This window comes from Ornithorhynchus anatinus, chromosome 5, assembly GCF_004115215.2.
Source record: "Ornithorhynchus anatinus isolate Pmale09 chromosome 5, mOrnAna1.pri.v4, whole genome shotgun sequence".
NCBI classification, from domain to species: Eukaryota; Metazoa; Chordata; class Mammalia; order Monotremata; family Ornithorhynchidae; genus Ornithorhynchus; species Ornithorhynchus anatinus.
In genome coordinates, this window is record NC_041732.1 from 54,490,743 (window position 1) to 54,508,131 (window position 17,389).

The window sequence follows — 17,389 nt, forward strand, 5'->3', positions numbered from 1 at the left end:
GAGAAGCTAAATGACTTGACCAAGGGCACCCAGAAGACACATGGCAGAACCAGGATTAGAGCCCAAGTCCTCTGACTCCCAGGTCCGGGCTCTTTTCACTAGACTATGTTGCTTCTCTTCCAAGTGCTTAGTGTAGTGCTCTGCACATGGTAAATGCTCAATACATTTGGATGATATATTGAAGGGGAAGACAGTTGCAGGCCAGAGGCAGGATGTGAGTTAGTTGTTGTTGGTGAGATACATGAGATCTAGGTACAGTGTGTAGGTTGGCACTAGAGGAATGCAGTGAGCATGCTGGGCTGTAGTAGGAAATCAGGAAGGTAAGAAAGGAGGTGGAAAGGTGATTGAGTGTTTAAAAGTCACTGGTAAGAAGCTTGTGGTTGATGGGAAGCTGGATGGGCAACCACTGGAGCGAGAAAACATGGACTGAAACTCCCCTGAATTATTTCTCTATATATTCTATTACCTCCTCCTAATGGAAATTTATTTCAAGGGTATCTCTCCCCCGCTAGGTCGCAAACTCCTTGAGGGTGAGCATCATATCTTTTAATTCTGTTGCATTTACCCAAGAGCTTAGTAGAGTGTTCTGCACAGAGATGCTCAATAAATATTGACTGAGTCCAGTTCTCCCTCTTCCTTGAAAGTTTCACAGCTTTCAGAAAGAAAATACTGCACAGTTCATCTTCTTCGAGGAAGTGTCATTCTGCCATCACGGGTACCCAGAACTGATGTCTTTCTCCGGATGCTTGAAGTCAAACTTTCTATTTCTTGGGTGTTTCGAGTAAATGTAAAATAAAGCTATCTACCATTTTGTTCAAGGTTGGAAATTATAGTGGAGGAGTTTGTTAGTGGGAAGGGGGTAATTGTTAGTCCCAAGGATTAATGAGAAAAGTAGGGGGTATAAGCCAGCAAAATTCTATGTTGAGAAATTTGTATTCAAAGCTTCTTCAGAAGAACAGATGCAGTCTCCATCCCGACCCTCTCAGAGCAGAAATCTACGATGTACTGGAAGAAAGAGCCTATCTTTTGCCTCATGTTCCAATTGATCTCTTCTGTGAATACAGTACTAGAAATTGGCTCAGATTTGCTTAGAGAGTAGAACAGGATGCTCTCATTATACAAAGCCATTTTGTTAAACTAACAAATACCGTAATTATTATTCATCTAGATGAGGTGAAGTTGATGAATGAAGAAGATGTTAAGTCACTCAGTGCCCGACACCTAAAAGAACGTAGTGTGTGATAGATATAAACATCTCTTGCCATTCTCTGTTTGAAACTAGAAATTGGACCCTAACTCTAGGTTTTTGGGGGTTTTTTCCCCGTCATGAAGAGATCAATAGCCCTGCAAAGGAAAAAGTAACAGTCTCTACCTTTCTCCCTATCGCTTCTTGTGATAATATATGTTCCTCATGAGGAAGAGGAGTCATGAGGAACACTGGCATCATTTATATTAGGAAAATGGATGAGATTTTAATTTTAAGTGAGCTATCCCTACCAGTCAGAGACAAAGGAAGAAGTGTTGATCAGACAGGTCTATCAAGAGGGTGAATTTATGCTTGGATTATTTGTGGTTTGGGAGAGATTGATATACCAGACCTAAAAAGAAAAAAAAAAGCAAAAGTAAAAAAATAGGAATCCTTTTTGATGAGCGGGGGAATCTTTACAGGGGAATGAAAAAGAAAAGTATGCCTCAGAGTGGATTTAGCAAGCATTTGCCAAATTGGAATATTAGTCAATCGTATTTATTGAGTATTATGGGCAGAGCACTGTACTAAGTGCATGGGAGAGTACAATATAACAGAATTGGTAGACATGTTCCCTGCCCCCAACCAGCTTCCAGTCTAGAATGGAAGATAGACATTAAAATAAATTACAGATATGTACTTAAGTGCTGTGGGGCTGAGGGTGGGGTGAATAAAGGGAATAAATTCAAGTGCAAGAGTGAGCTGAAAGGGAGAGGGGATAGGGGAAATGAGGGCTGAGTAAGGAAAGATCTCTTGGAGATGAGATTTTAATAAGGCTTTGCAGATGGGGAAAGTCGTGGTCTTTTGGATGTGAAGGAGGAGGGAGTTCCAGACCAGGGGTAAGACGTGGGCAAGGAGATGGTTTGTCAGATTCAGACCACTGGAAGCTCTCCCTTGGGAATAGCAAAGGGTGAAAGGTTTGATTTATGCAGGGAATGTGTCTATCGTTATATTGTACTCTCCCATGCACGTAGTACAGAGCTTTGCACAAAGTAATCGCTCAGTACAAACGATTGAATGAATAAATAGATTCCCTCCAGACTCTGGGTAACCTTGGACCTGGAGGGGCAGAGTTGCCAGTTCTTCATTTTGAACAACAGGCTGTAAATGGAGCATGGATTTTAGGGGGTGAGATTGGGCCAGGACAGAATTCAAAGAGCTGATAGGTAGAAAACCATCATCAGTAATTGTAGTAATAATAATAATTGTGGTGTGTGTTAAGCAAATCAGGTTGGGCACAGTCTTCGTCTCACATAGGGCTCATAGTCTTAATCCCCATTTTAGAGACTAAGCAACTGAGGCAAAGAGGAAGTGAAATGACTTGTCCAAGGTCACACAGCAGACGAGTGGCAGAGCTGGGATTAGAACTCAGATCCTTCTGACTCCCAGGCCCGTGCTCTATCCACTTGGCCACGCTGCTTCTCTATCTGTGGTCTCATCAGTTCCGATTGGAAGCCTTCAGGTCCTGTCAGAGACCTGAGATGAGCATCTCTGGGAGTCCAACTCAGAAGGCTGTGAGGGTGATGACCTCCATTGCCCCAGTGGCAGGGGTGCCTCGGAGATTTGTCGTTCTTGGGGGTTGAGGCATTATTTTGGTGGGGGCAGTTTAAGGTGTCGAACTATTACTAATAGTAATTGTGCCAGGCACCGTTCTAATCACTGGGGTTGATCCAAGATACTCGGACCCCATGTGGGACTCACGGACTACGTAGGAGAGTGAACAGGTTTTGATTCCCCATTTTGCAGTCGAGGGAACTGAGAGAGGTGAAGTGATTTGCCCAAGGTCACACAGCAGAGACAAAGCAGAGCTGGGGTTGGAACCCAAGTAAGCTGACTTGTAGGCCCGGGCTCTTTCTAATAAGCCACACAGTTTCTCTATTTTGATGGCAAGAATTTCCTTTTTCTGTGCACATCTCTGCCTCCGATGGCCCAGGGCAGGGAAGTAGTTACCCAGGACTAACAGACAGCGAAAATCATAGAAATGTGATTTTATTAAGGCTTTGAAGATGGGGAGGGTGGCGGTCTGTAGGACATGAAGGGGGAGGGAGTTTCAGGCCTGGGGGAGGATCTGGGCAAGGCGGACTAAATGCAGCTTTGCTGGAGAGGAAAGGGAAGATCTTAGCGATGTCGTGAAGGCAGAACCGACAGCATTTAGTGATGGATTGAATATGTAGGTCGAATGAGAGGGAAGAGTCAAGGATAGCACCGAGGCTACCGGCTTCTGAGACAGGAAGGATGGTAGTACCATCTTACAGGGATGAGAAAGTCACAGGGAGGACAGGGTTTGGGTGGAAAGATAAGAAGTTCTATTTTGGACATGTTCGGGTTGAGGTGATGGCAGGACAATCCAAGTAGAGATGTCTTCAAGGCAGGAAGAGACGCAAGATGGCCGAGAGGGAGAGAGATAAGGGCTGGAGATGTAGAAGCATCTCCATGTAGATGTAGAATGTAGAAGGGCTGAGAAGCAGCGTGACTCAGTGGAAAGAGCCCGGGCTTGGGAGTCAGAGGTCATGGGTTTGAATCCCGGCTCTGCCACTTGTCAGCTGTGTGACTGTGGGCAAGTCACTTCACTTCTCGGTGCCTCAGTTCCCTCATCTGTAAAATGGGGATGAAGACTGTGAGCCCCACGTGGGCCAACCTGATTCCCCTGTATCTCCCCCCGTGCTTAGAACAGTGCTCTGCACATAGTAAGCGCTTAACAAATACCAACGTTATTATTAACATTATTATTAGATTTGGGTATCTCAATAGAGGTAGGTGGTCGTTGAAGACATGGGAGCGAATGAGTTCTCCAGGGGAGTGGGTGTAGATGGAGAATAGAAGGGGACCCAGAGCTGAACCGTGAGGGACCCCCACTGTAAGGGGGTGGGATGCAGAGGAGGAGCCCGTGAAAGAGACTGAGAATGAGCAGCCAGAGAGATAGCGGTGCTGTAGTTTGCATTTAACTTGCCCTCCATCTCCCAGTGCTCCTTCCGAAAACGTAAAGCAAATTAAGAGAACGCTCTTTCATTCGATCGTATTTATTGAGCGCCGTGTGCAGAGCGCTGTACTGAACGCTTGGGAGAATACACGATAGTCATACCAAAATAAACGTTCAACTGGTAAGATAGCTAATTCCAAATCTCTTGCCAACATAGTCATTCCAAAGCTCTTGATTCCAATTCAGGTACCTTGCACAAATGTAGCACGAGCAGCTCACCCTTTGTGTGACCTCCTTGGGAGAAATTGTCTTGGCATGGAAACAAGAGGCTGTAAACCCAGGCAAGGAAGCAGAGACCTTCATACTCCCTAAAGGGAGAAACAAAGCCGGTCGACAGAGCTAAATGAGGTCTCGTTGGCAGATTCAGGAGGGAAAACTAAAATCATGCAAACTATTACCTGTAAATGATGTTGGTATTTGTTAAGCGCTTACTATCTGCCAAGCACTGTTCTAAGCGCTGGGGTAGATGCAAGCTAATCAGTTTGTCCCACGCGGGGCTCACATTCTTCATCCCCATTTTACAGATGAGGTAACTGAGGCACCGTGAAGTGAAGTGACTTGCCCAAGGTCACACAGCTGACAAGCGGCGGAGCTGGCTTTCGAACCCATGACCTCTGACTCCCAAGCCCGGGCTCTTTCCACTGAGCCACGCTGCTTCTCCGTAAATGCCTTTATATTAGCGATCCAGACATTATCTGAGGTAGACAGTCGCCTATTCTCTTGACACAGAATAGCAAGTACAACAGTGTTTTACATTCATTCATTCAATCGTATTTATCGAGCACTCACTCTGTGCAGAGCACTGTACTAAGCGCTTGGAATGTGCAATTCGGCATCAGATAGAGACAATCCCTGCCCAACAGTGGGCTCACATAACTGTATCAAGTGTGCTGAAATGCCACTGTGGCCTAATGGAAAAAACACAGAAAAGAGGACCCGGGTTCTGATTCCAGCTCTGCCGCTTAACTGCCCTGCGACCTTGGATAAGTCATTTCATTTCTCTGTGCCTCAGTTCCTTCATCGGCAAAGTGGACGTTCAATACCTGTTCTTCCTCCTACTTAGACCGTGAGCCCCATGTGGAGTTTGATTATCTCGGAGTTTTATTATCTACCCCAGCGCTTAGTACAGTGCTCGGCACCTAGTAAGCATTCAACCACCTATCACTGTGAGATTGTAACCCTTATTGAGAAAACTACTCCTTCTACCTTTTCCCCGTTCCTTCAGTAGCTGTTATTTCAAAGCCAGTTAAAGGTGACTCTCTTTTTTTTGCCCCCCGTTCATAAGTGTTTGTTCTCTTTTAAATGCTAACTTTCCTTGCGGACATCTCATTTGGATGCTTTGGAGGGCAAGTGGTATGACCACTCCTTAGAAGTGACTTTATTTTCTATTGATTTATGTGCTCTTGTGAAATTAATTGAGTCTGGACGGAGCACCTCATTTTGCCGGGCGCATAACAAGTGATCATGCCTCTCATGGAAGCCCGAATTGCTTTCTAGGTGGTATCTGAGGAGGCTGTATCTTCACTGTGATTCATAAAAAGACGATTCAATATGCTGGCTCCTTAGGGAAGCAGCATGAGCTGGTGGAAAGAGCTTGGGCCTGGAAGTCTGAGAACCAGGGTTCTAATCCTGGCTCTGCCAATTGTTTGCTGTGTGCCCTTGGGCAAGTCAATGCTTTGGGCCTCAGTTTCCTCATCTGCGAAATAGGGATTTAATACCTGTTCTCCTTCCGTGGCTTAGTGGAAAGAGCCTGGGCTTCGGAGTCAGAGGTCGTGGGTTCGACTCCCGGCTCCGCCACTTGTCAGCTGTGTGACCGTGGGCAAGTCACTTCACTTCTCTGTGCCTCAGTTACCTCATCTGTAAAATGGGGATTAACTGTGAGCCTCACGTGGGACAACCCGATTACCCTGTATCTAGCCCAGCGGTTAGAACAGTCCTTGGCACATAGTAAGCGCTTAACAAATACCAACGTTATTATTATTACTTAGATTGTGAGCCCCTTGTGGGGCAGGAGCTGTCCCCAACCTGCTTAACTTGTATCTACCCCAGTGTTTAGGCCAGTGCTTGATACAGAGTAAGCTCTTAACAGACAAAATAATAATCCTAATCATAATACTAATCATATGTTCAATACATAAAGGCTGTCGAGAAAAAGACCTGAGATCATCTTAACCTTCTGGGGCCCTTAACTCTCTATGTGCAGATGGAATTGGTTCCCAGACCTCATATTTCTAATGATGGTAATGAAATATTACTGAAGCCAAGCAAATTGAGTTGGACAAAACCCCTGTCCTAGGTGGGGCTCAGAGTCTCAATCCCCATTTTACACGTGAGGTGACTGTATCCCAGAGAAATAAAGTGACTTGCCCGAGGTCACATAGGGGGTGGAGCTTCTGACTCCCAGGCCCATCCTCTATCCACTATGCTATGCTGCTTCTAAATTAGTGCTATTAGAGTATTCATGTTATTGAGATGTTTCAATGAGACAGCGTGTGAATTGCTCCTCCTCCAGAAGAATAACAGTGGTTTTTTTTTATGGTATTAAGCACTTACTCTGTTCCACACAGTGTACTGAGCACCGGGATAGATACAAGCTAATCTGGTTGGATCACATGGGGCTCACGGTGTGAATCCCCATTCTACTGTTAAAAGTAACTCAGGCATGGAGAATAATAATAATGATGGTATTAAGCACTTACTATGTGCCAAGCACTGTTCTAAGCACTGGGGTAGATTCAAAGTAATCAGGTTGTCCCCCGTAGGACTCACCATCTTAATTCCCATTTTACAGATGAGGTCACTCAGGCCCAGAGAAGTGAAGTGACTCACCCCAGGTCACACATGAGACAAGCGGCAGAGTCGGGATTAGAACCTTGGGCTTCTGAATCCCCGACCCATGCTCTTTCCACTAGGTTATGCTGCTTCCCTGCATTTAAGCGCTAACTATAAGACAAGCACTGTACTAAGCACTGAGGTAAAAACAAGATAATCTGGTCGGACACAGCTCCGACCCGACATGGGGCTCACAATCTAAGAGGGCAGGATATTGGGCATTTTAAATACTTGACCTAAACCCTGGCTCTCAAATCTTATGAGTTAATTGCATGACTAGCTGTCCAAAAGAAATGTCCCATCCCGCTAGGCTAAATGGGAGTTTATTGGTCTGAACAGTAGTTTAATTTTTATTCTTAAATATCTCCCTCCCGTGTCAATTGAAGAGCAATTTCTGGTCTTTCTCCCTTTTGAAACAGACAAAAGTGTCAGATCGGAAAGTCTATGAGAGAGCCCAGTTTCTCCCCTACCGGCACGTCTTGTAAAACCAGTGGGAGGAAAACATGATATTGGAGAAGCAGCATGACCTTTATGGAAAGACCACTGGCCTGGGAGGCAGAGGAGCTGGGTTCTAATCTCAGATCTGCCACTTGTCTGCTGTGTGACCTTGGGCAGCCACTTAACTTCTCTGAGCCTCAGTTCCCTCCGCTCCTCATGAAGATTAAGACTGTGAGCCCCATGTGAGACAGGGACTAAGTCCAACCTGATGACTATCTACCCAAACACGTAGAGCAGTGCTTGCCACATAATAAATGCTTAACGAATATTATTACTATCTTTGCTATTGGGATGGTGTATGAGTTTTCTGGGTTAAAACAGACTTATCCTGTTCACCCTTTAATTTAAGGGAATTAACTGGATGTCTGTTCTCCTTAGAAATATCATCAGGAAACCCTCCCTCCTTTATCCTTTCTTACTCTCCTGAAATCACTTTATGCCATTCCCTGCGGTTTGAGTTAAACGATGAAAGGGAAGAGCAATCTGTATTCCATCTCTTAAAGGTACCAAAGCCTTCTCCTTCTGAACCAAAGGGTAAGGTCCTTGATATTTTCTGATCTAATGTCATTGGACATCACTGCTAGGGAGAAACTGTCAATTAACTTTATGTTTTCTATTTGTTATTCAGCAACACCAGCTCGTAGATCCAAGACAGATGATGTTTTGGTGCTAAGCCAATAATGCCCAAAGCAAAGTCAGATATTCAGTAGAATAACAAAGTATCTGTTCACCTACCCAGTGTGTTAAAGCCAGTGAGAGAATTCAGAGGGGAGGGTAAAGAAAAATTAGTATGTAGGAAATAGGATATAATTCATGGAAAAGGTTAAAAGAAAAGAACCCTTAGCCAAAGGGGCTGGTAGGGCATTATGTTTTCATGTGTTTGGAAAATATAGTACAGAGGAGGGGGAATTGTATATTTAGTATAGTACAAAGCGGAAAGCTGATAGTAGAGATTTATTGGGTAGAATATCAGGGAAACTTGATAAAAGAAACCCAACTTTTAATAGTTGTATAAGTATTGAGTCTTTAATATTATCTTGGTCCTGTTCCATCAGAACAAACTCGCAAACATAGATTTAATAATAAGTAATAATAATTATGGTACTTGTTAAGCACTTAGTATGTGCCAAGCCACCTCTAAGCACTGGGGTAGATATAAATTAATCAGGTTGGACACAGTCCCTGTCCCACATGGGGCTCACACTCTTACCCCCATTTTACAAATGAAGGAACTGAGGCACAGAGAAGTGAAGTGACTTGCGTAAGGGCACCCAGCAGTGGTGGCAGAGTCAAGATTAGAATCCAGGCCCTTCTGACTCCCAGGTCCATGCTGTATTCACTAAGCCACGCTGCTTCTATTTTAGAAGACCATCCAGCTTATCTCTCAACAGAAAAATTAAGTAGTCTAATAATTCATTCCATTTGCAATTAGCTAGGCAAACGTAAAACTAATTTGACATTAAGGGGCATCACTGTTGAAGTTGTTTGAATTACAAAAAAAACAACACACCAAAACCCACCTCATTCCTGTAAGTCTTTTTCCATCTAATGCCTGTATACTACATTGGTCACTTAGAAAAACACACAACTCTACCTTGGACCCCTTTCCAAGGGAAGGTATATTCTTATCATAGACACACCAACATCCCAGCTCCGCCACTTGTCAGCTGTGTGACTGTGGGGAAGTCACTTAACTTCTCTGCGCCTCAGTTACCTGATCTGTAAAATGAGGATTAACTGTGAGCCTCACGTGGGACAACCTGATTACCCTGTATCTACCCCAGCGCTTAGAACAGTGTTCTGCACATAGTAAGCGCTTAACAAATACCAACATTATTATTATTATTATCTATTTTATCTGCATCTCTATTGCAACTTTTTTTTTTAATGGTATTGAAGACTTTCTATGTGTCAGACACTGTACTAAGTGCCGGAGTAGATACAAGCTAATCCGTTTGGACACAGTCCCCATCCCACATTGGGATCCCAGTCTTATTCTCCCTTTTACAGATGAGGTAACGGAGGCACAGAGAAGTGAAGTGACTTGCCCAGGATCACACAGCAGACAAGTGGCGGAGCCAGGGTTAGAACCCGGGTCCTGCTGACTCTCAGGCCTATGCTCCATCCACGAGGCCATGCTGCTTCTCTTCTCTCTTAAACCTTTGCTTTGAACATAATAGCAGGCCCATCTTTTTTTAACCGAATAGTCAGTGAGTGGTCCAAGATCATTCATAGAACCGTAGGTAGAACTTATGTATGTACAGTCCAAACTGCTGTTCTCCGTGGCTAAGAATAAATACCATTTGCCTCTTGGAAAAAGGAGTGAATAATAACTTGAGAAATCAGTACAGATATTTTTTGAAAATAGTGGAGTATTTATATAGTAGAGGAAAAGCAACATGAGTTGAATTACACTCAGATTATTTTGAAGCCCAAATAAATTGTGATTCTAATTGAATGTTTTCAATACCATACAAAATAAGGAAACCTCCAGAATCGAGAACAAGACGCAAAGAAAAGGGAAGGTAATCTAAAAAACCTCAATCAGAGCTTCTAGAATTGGAATGCCGATCTCTGTCAAATTTGATAGATTCTACCTTCTAGGAAAAAAATCAAAAATAAGTGGGCATTTCAGGGCATGATACATAGAGTGCTAAAGACATTCCAAACTGAAATGAACTGTGACACTAAGCACCTTGTATCAGTCCATCATGCATCATTTTGTCTGTTACTCCAATTTATAAATATTGTGTTCTTCAGTAGCTTCACTTTAGTGCCATTAAGAAAGGTGAGAAACGATTCTTAGATTTTGTACCACTCCTTTTCCGCAGTTATTGAACCACAAAAATAATGAAACAAATTTATTTCTCAAGAGAACATTAAAAACTAATACACTGACATCATTGAAAAACTCATCGTACTACAAAGTGGATTGTCTGATCACTCATTCGAGCCCTGAATCAAGTAAACCATCTGTGTACTTCACACAAGAAGCAGTGATGCCTGGTGGATAGAGCATGGGCTTGGGAGTCAGAGGGCCTGGGTTCTAATCCCGGCTCCACCGCTTACCTGCTGTGTGACCTTGGGGAAGTCACTTCACTTCTCTGGGCCTCAGTTCCCTCATCTGCAAAATGCGAGTTGAACACCTGTTCTCCCTCCTACTTACTGTGAGCCCCAGGTGGGCCCTGATTATCTTGTACCTACCCCAGCACTTAGTACAGTACTTGGTACATAGTAAGATCTTAACGCACAACACAATTATTACCCTGTCACCTACTCCCATGCTTTTATAGATGTTTCTCTTTTCTCTGTTTTAGCTTATTTTCTCTTTTCTCTGTTTTAGCCTCTCCACATGAATTTGAATTGGGTGCGCTTCTTTATGAATAGCTTATTTCACATAACAGTTCCATTGTTATGGGTCTAAATGTTATTTCATTTGCTGGTGAATTTGAGCAGTAGATGGATAAAGTCAGTGATGTTAGCATTTCTATCATCTTAAAGTCATTAGGCATCAATTTAGTGAGTTCAGAATACACCAAGTTGTTCTGAGTTGATTGGGATGGAAAGAAAAAAGTACAAATTCATTCATTCAATCGTACTTATTGAGCGCTTACTGTGTGCAAAGCACTGTATTAAGTGCTTGGGAGAGTACAATGCAAATGAGTTAAGCTGGATCTGAAAATAAAGCCATTTACAAAGCACCAGTGCAGTGGTGTAATGTGAACGTGGTGCTAATCATTTAAATTCATCAATAGTATTTACTGATGGTCTAGAGAGTATAAAATACCATACTAAGCAAGAGAAACAAGATATATAATCACATGGTGAAAGGCAGTTGTTGAAGAACCAGTTACATATTACCATGTTACCCAAGGGTGCATTTTACAGCCCATTCTTCTATTTTGCCTTAAAAAGGTGTCTCTCCTCCCCAAAGGCACTGAATCTAAGATGATAAAGTACCAGGTATATTTATCAGGAAACACCTCCTTCACTTTCACTTCAATATGCTCCCGTGTAAAGTTGCTAAATATTCCAAGCCGATATGAGATTCTCCCCCTAGTTTATTGCCTTGTTTTCCCTATTTTTTCGGAACCATCTGTCGGGCGGGATTCATAATTGTCCCAGAGCCCCCACCACTTCACAGATGGAGAAAACGGATGAAGCCAGACTGTAGCCAGTGGCCCATTTTTTCAGTGCCGAAATCTGATAATCCCAATATGGCTCGATTCAGTTTGTGAAAAATACATTCGGCACCATGTTAGCCACTGAAATCAGCAGCTTTTGTTGTTAAACTCGTTCTGTAGTTTAAATGTTAGGTGTGGGGCTTTGGAAGGATCACTTCCACCTGAAGAATGAAATGATTTCAGCCACAACCCTCTTGTGTTTAGGGGATGGAAACATATAGGTTGTGACCAACCAAATCTTGGATCCACCCTTTAGGTTTTTCGGCTATTGGAATGTATAGTAAAAATCTGCTGCTTTTTCAGAGGAAGCATCCAACTGAATTGATCTGAAACATTCCCCGAGAAATGTCCATGTCTCTTATGGAAGAAATTGAAACACATCGTGATTTCACCTTGAAAATAGAGTGTTGGTATTTGTTAAGCGCTTACTATGTGCCGAGCACTGTTCTAAGCGCTGGGGTAGACACAGGGGAATCAGGTTGTCCCACGTGGGGCTCACAGTCTTCATCCCCATTTTACAGATGAGGGAACTGAGGCACAGAGAAGTTAAGTGACTTGCCCACAGTCACACAGCCGACAAGTGGCAGAGCTGGGATTTGAACTCATGAGCCCTGACTCCAAAGCCCGTACTCTTTCCACTGAGCCACGCTGCTATTGTTTTAATGAGATGTTCATCCCCTTGATTCTATTTATTGCTACTGTTTTTGTCTGTCCGTCTCCTCCGATTAGACTGTAAGCCCGTCACTGGGCAGGGACTGTATCTGTTGCGGATTTGTACATTCCAAGGGCTTAGTACAGTGCTCTGCACATAGTAAGCACTCAATAAATACTATTGAATGAATGAACGATACGTTGCCCATGTCCTGACTCTGACCTGGAACACCGTCCTTCCTCAAATCCGACAGACAGTTACTCTCTCCAACTTCGAAGCCTTATTGAAGGCACATTGCCTCCGAGAAGCCTTTCCTCATTAAGCTCTCCTTTCCTCTTCTCCTTCTCCCTTCTGCATCGCTCTGACTTGCTCCCTTTGTTCATCCCCCCCTCCCAGCCCCAGAGCACTTATGTACATGCCTGTCATTTGTCTCTCTCTAGACTGTAAGCTCACTGTGGGTAGGGAATGTGTCCATTTATTGTTATATTGTACTCTCCTAAGCAATTAATCCAGTGCTCTGCAAGCAGTAAGTGCTCAATAAATACGATTGAATGCACAAATGAATGAATCTGAAAGGGTTATTGTGCCTCTTTAATGTTCTAGCATATTATCAAGGAGTGACTAGGGCTTTGGAAGTCCTTCTGGCCATCTTGAGGTGGGGAAAAAAATTCAATGCCTTCTAGTCCTTGTCCTGTGTGAGGTCATTACATTAAAGTGCGTGGGCATATAGCATGGTGAAATGATGAAGTATGGGAGCTTGTTCAAATGTCCAAACAGAGACCGTTTGGATGGGAGGAAGTGGGATGACCCTAGGCCAGAGAAATCGCATTCCCCATTCTGTCCCTGCCCACACAGTGCTGAGCCTTGTAGCCTAAATAGGAATCTCTATAAATGTAGTAATAATAATAATTGGAGTATTTGTTAAGCACTTACTATGTGTCAGTCACTGCACTGAGCACTGGGATAGATAGAAGCTAATCAGGTTGGACACAGTCCCTCTCCCACATGGGGTTCACAGTCTTATTCCCCATTTTACATATGAGGGAAATGAGGCACAGAGAAGAGAAGTGACTTGCCCAAGGTCACACAGTGGACAGGTGGTGGGGCTGCGATTGGAACCCGTATCTTTCTGCCTCCCAGGCCCGTGTTCCATCCAGTAGGCCATGTGGCTTCTGAAACAGCTCCCTTCTTAGAGCAAGACTAGAGGGCTTCGTTTCCAAGGTAGCATCTTTTTCAAGTACAAAGAACCAATCAATTAATCAATCATATTTATTGAATGGTTACTGTGTGCGCAGAGCACTGTACTAAGCGCTTGGGAGAGTACAATATAGCAAAGTTGGCAGATATGTTCCCTGCCCACAGTGAGCTTACGGCCTAGAGGAGGAGACAACGGCAGCGTTGTCTAGTGGACAGAGCACAGATCTGAGAGTCCGGAGGACCTGGGTTCTAATTACGGCTCTGTCACCTGCCTTGTGTGTGACCTTGGGCAAGTCAAAGGCTCTGCCATTTGGCAGCTGTGTGACTGTGGGCTAGTCACTTCACTTCTCTGTGCCTCAGTTACCTCATCTGTAAAATGGGGATTAACTGTGAGCCTCACGAGGGGCAACCTGATTACCCTGTACCTACCCCAGAGCTTAGAACAGTGCTCTGCACGTAGTAAGTGCTTAACAAATACCAACATTATTATTATTTCCCTTCTCTGGGCTTCAGTTCCCTCATCTGTAAAATGGGAATTGAGATTGGGAAGCCCCAAATGGGATATGGACTGTGTCCAAACTGATTAGCTTGTGTACACCCAGTACTTAGTCGAGTGACTGGCCCATAGTAAGCGCTTAACAAATACCATTAAAAAAACCCAAAAATAAAACTAAAGGAAAGTCCATGCTTTAAACTCCTCCCAACTTCTACTCACTGATCCCTCCTTCTTGCTTCATTGGCGTGCGGGCTAACCTATCTGGGGCAGCTGAGCTTGTGCTGCTCTTTCAGAAGATACTAATAGATACTACAGTTTCTCAAAGCAGCTTAGATTATCCAGGTGATGTCCTTTGTCCTGGGAAAATCTGACCCAGTAGTGTTAATGCAAACACATGTTTGAGGTATCTGAAATAGATGGAGTGTTTATTTCTCTTTCAACATATTATTAATAATGAAATAAGTACTGAAGCTCTCCATATGCAAAAATGTTTGTGCAGGTGGTCGCTTTTTTTTTTTTTTACCCCTTAGCGATTCACTTCCCTTTCCAACTTTTGAATCTAAACATCCTCACTCAGTGACTTGAATTTTATCACGCCATGCTCGGAGGGTAGAAATTTCGATGGGCAATTGAGCCGGCTCGAGCGATCGGTCTGAAGACATAATCAGCCCATAAACGAACCCCCACAATTCCGCTCGTTTTCCACAAGACCCCGATCGTGATCCCGTCCGATGACCTTGGTTTCTGAACCTGTCCGTCGACTCTCTCTCTTTTGCAGTCGCAGCCGCGCGATGATTGTCATGTAAGTCGGAAGCCATGGCCAGCAGGAAACACCAGAGCGCCACCAGCAGCATGCTGGATCTCAGATCGAGGTCTTGCCCGCCGCCCTCTCACGACAAGGAATCCGAGAGCGGAGAGGCCGAGCTGCCCGGGGGGGGATACGTCACGGAGGAAGCGGAGCGGCCTGCCACTGGGACGGAGAGTCCCATCCCGGGAGAGAACCAGTGCAACGATAACAGCGGCGACGGCGACTCCAGCTCCGACTACGTGAACAATACCTCCGAAGAGGAAGACTACGATGAAGGCCTCCCAGAAGAGGAGGAAGGGATCACGTACTATATTAGATACTGTCCCGAGGACGATAGCTACCTGGAGGGAATGGACTGCAATGGGGAAGAGTACATCCCCCACGAAGAGCGCAGCGTGGAAACCGACGAGTGCCAAGAAGCCGTCGAAGAATGGACGGAGAACAAACGTCAGCGCCCCGGCGAGGGCGACGAGGGAGACCGGCGAGGCTACCAAGAGGACCGCGTTCAGGTTCTGGAGGATGAGGCGTCGTCTTTGGAGTGCCAAGACCCGGCGGAAAACGTGCAGTACTGTCCGAGTGAAGGAAATTATCGGGACTATTACCCCTCCGAAGCCAATGGCAATTCGAACGGAGCGTCGCCTTATCACTCCGGAAAAGATGACCCCGAGCTGGAAGAACAGGAAGAGGACATCGACCAGATCGTAGCAGAGATCAAGATGAGCATGAGTATGAGCAGCATCAACAGCACGGGGGAAATGAGTCCCGAACACGTGGCGACGGAGGACATGCCAAATGACTATAAAGAGACTTGCCAACAAGGAGAGGCTGGGCTCTGTACCAGCAGGCATGAAGGAAGGCCCAAGTCCCTGAATCTTCCCACTGCTTCCAAACATACCACGGAGGCCCAGAGGAGCTTTAAAACGAAAGCCAGGACTCCAGAAGAGAGGCAGAAATGGCCACAAGAACAGGTAATTGATTTATTTCTATGAACGTCTGTCCCCACCTCTAGACTGTAAACTCAATGTGAGCAGGGCGTGTATCTGTTTATTAATAATAATGATGATGATGATGATGATGGCATTGGTGCCAGGCGCTGTAGTAAGCGCTGGGGTGATAGAAGCAGATCAGGTCAGACACAGTCCCCGTCCCACGTGGGGCTCACAGTCTCAATCCATTTTACAGATGAGGGAACTGAGGCACAGAGAAATGAAGTGACTTTCTCATGGTGGCACAGCACGCAGGTGGTAGAGCCGGCATTAGAACACAAGGCCTGACTCCCAGGCTCAGGCTCCATCCACTGTGCCATGCAGCTTCTATGTTATTGTTATATTGTAGTAATAATAATGATAAGTTTAGTATTTGTTGGGCATTTACCGTACGCCAGGCACTGTACTAAGTGCTGGAGTGGATACAAGCAAATCGGGTTGGAACACAGTCCCTGTCCCATGAGGGGCTCACAGTGTCAAATCCCCATTTTACAGATGAAGTAACAGAGGCACAGAGAAGTGAAGTGACTTGTCCAAGGTCACCCAACAGACAACTGGTGGAACTGAGATTAGAACCCATGACCTTCTGACTCTCCCAAGCACTTAGTGCAATGCTCTGCATACAGTAAGCACTCAAATGTGATTGAATGTATGAATGAAGGTAGGCAGAAGTTCATTCATTCATTCATTCAATAGTATTTATTGAGCGCTTACTATGTGCAGGGCACTGTACTAAGCGCTTGGAATGAACAAGTGGGCGACAGATAGAGACGGTCCCTGCCGTTTGACGGGCCTACGGTCTAATCGGGGGAGACGGACAGACGAGACCAATGGCGATAAATAGAGTCGAGGGGAAGCACATCTCGTAAGAACAATGGCAACTAAATAGAATCGAGGCGATGTACATTTCATTAACAAAATAAATAGGGTAATGAAAATATATACAGTTGAGCGGACGAGTACAGTGCCGAGGGGATGGGGAGAGGGGGAGGAGCAGAGGGAAATGGGGGGAAAAGAGGGTTAAGCTGCGGAAAGGTGAAGGGGGGGCGGTAGAGGGAGTAGAGAAGAGGAGCTCAGTCTGGGAAGACCTCTTGGAGGAGGAGGTGAGTTTAAGTAGGGTTTTGAAGAGGGGAAGAGAAGTTGGTGAATGGGTTCCTGAATCCATACTTTAGATTTATTCCTCGGGATTCGTGGTTGATAAAAACAGATCCCCAGGGTGTCACGGTAGCTGAAATCACCGCTAGATGGATTTAGTTTTAATTTGGAATTTCTAAAGAGAAACAAGGAATTTTTTTGAAGAAAAAAATCCCGCTCATCTTAGGTTTGCGTGGCGCGAGAGCATCTCTTGATGGCCTTGCTTTGCGACCGCGAGGGGAACGTTTCTGAAGTCATTATTTTTCTAGTTATCAGCTTCACAGCTGCTGCCAGGACTGCCTCTCCTGCATAGCAAACATCGGGATAGGGATCCCTCAGGGCTGACGTGTGGTGAGCCCTGAACTCCGAAAACAGG

The 17,389-nt window shown here is 44.8% G+C and overlaps 1 protein-coding gene across 4 annotated transcripts in view; it reads left to right on the forward strand.

Annotated features, from left to right (window-relative positions):
- APBA2 (amyloid beta precursor protein binding family A member 2) overlaps window positions 1-17,389 on the forward strand; it is a 284,562-nt gene that overhangs the window by 154,831 nt on the left and 112,342 nt on the right. For all 4 annotated transcript variants that reach the window (XM_029066265.2, XM_029066267.2, XM_039912036.1 and 1 more), the window contains one exon: window positions 14,864-15,861. In XM_029066265.2, coding sequence (XP_028922098.1) covers window positions 14,902-15,861 — 960 coding nt within the window. In that variant the 5' untranslated portion in view covers window positions 14,864-14,901. The remainder of the gene's footprint in view (window positions 1-14,863; window positions 15,862-17,389) is intronic.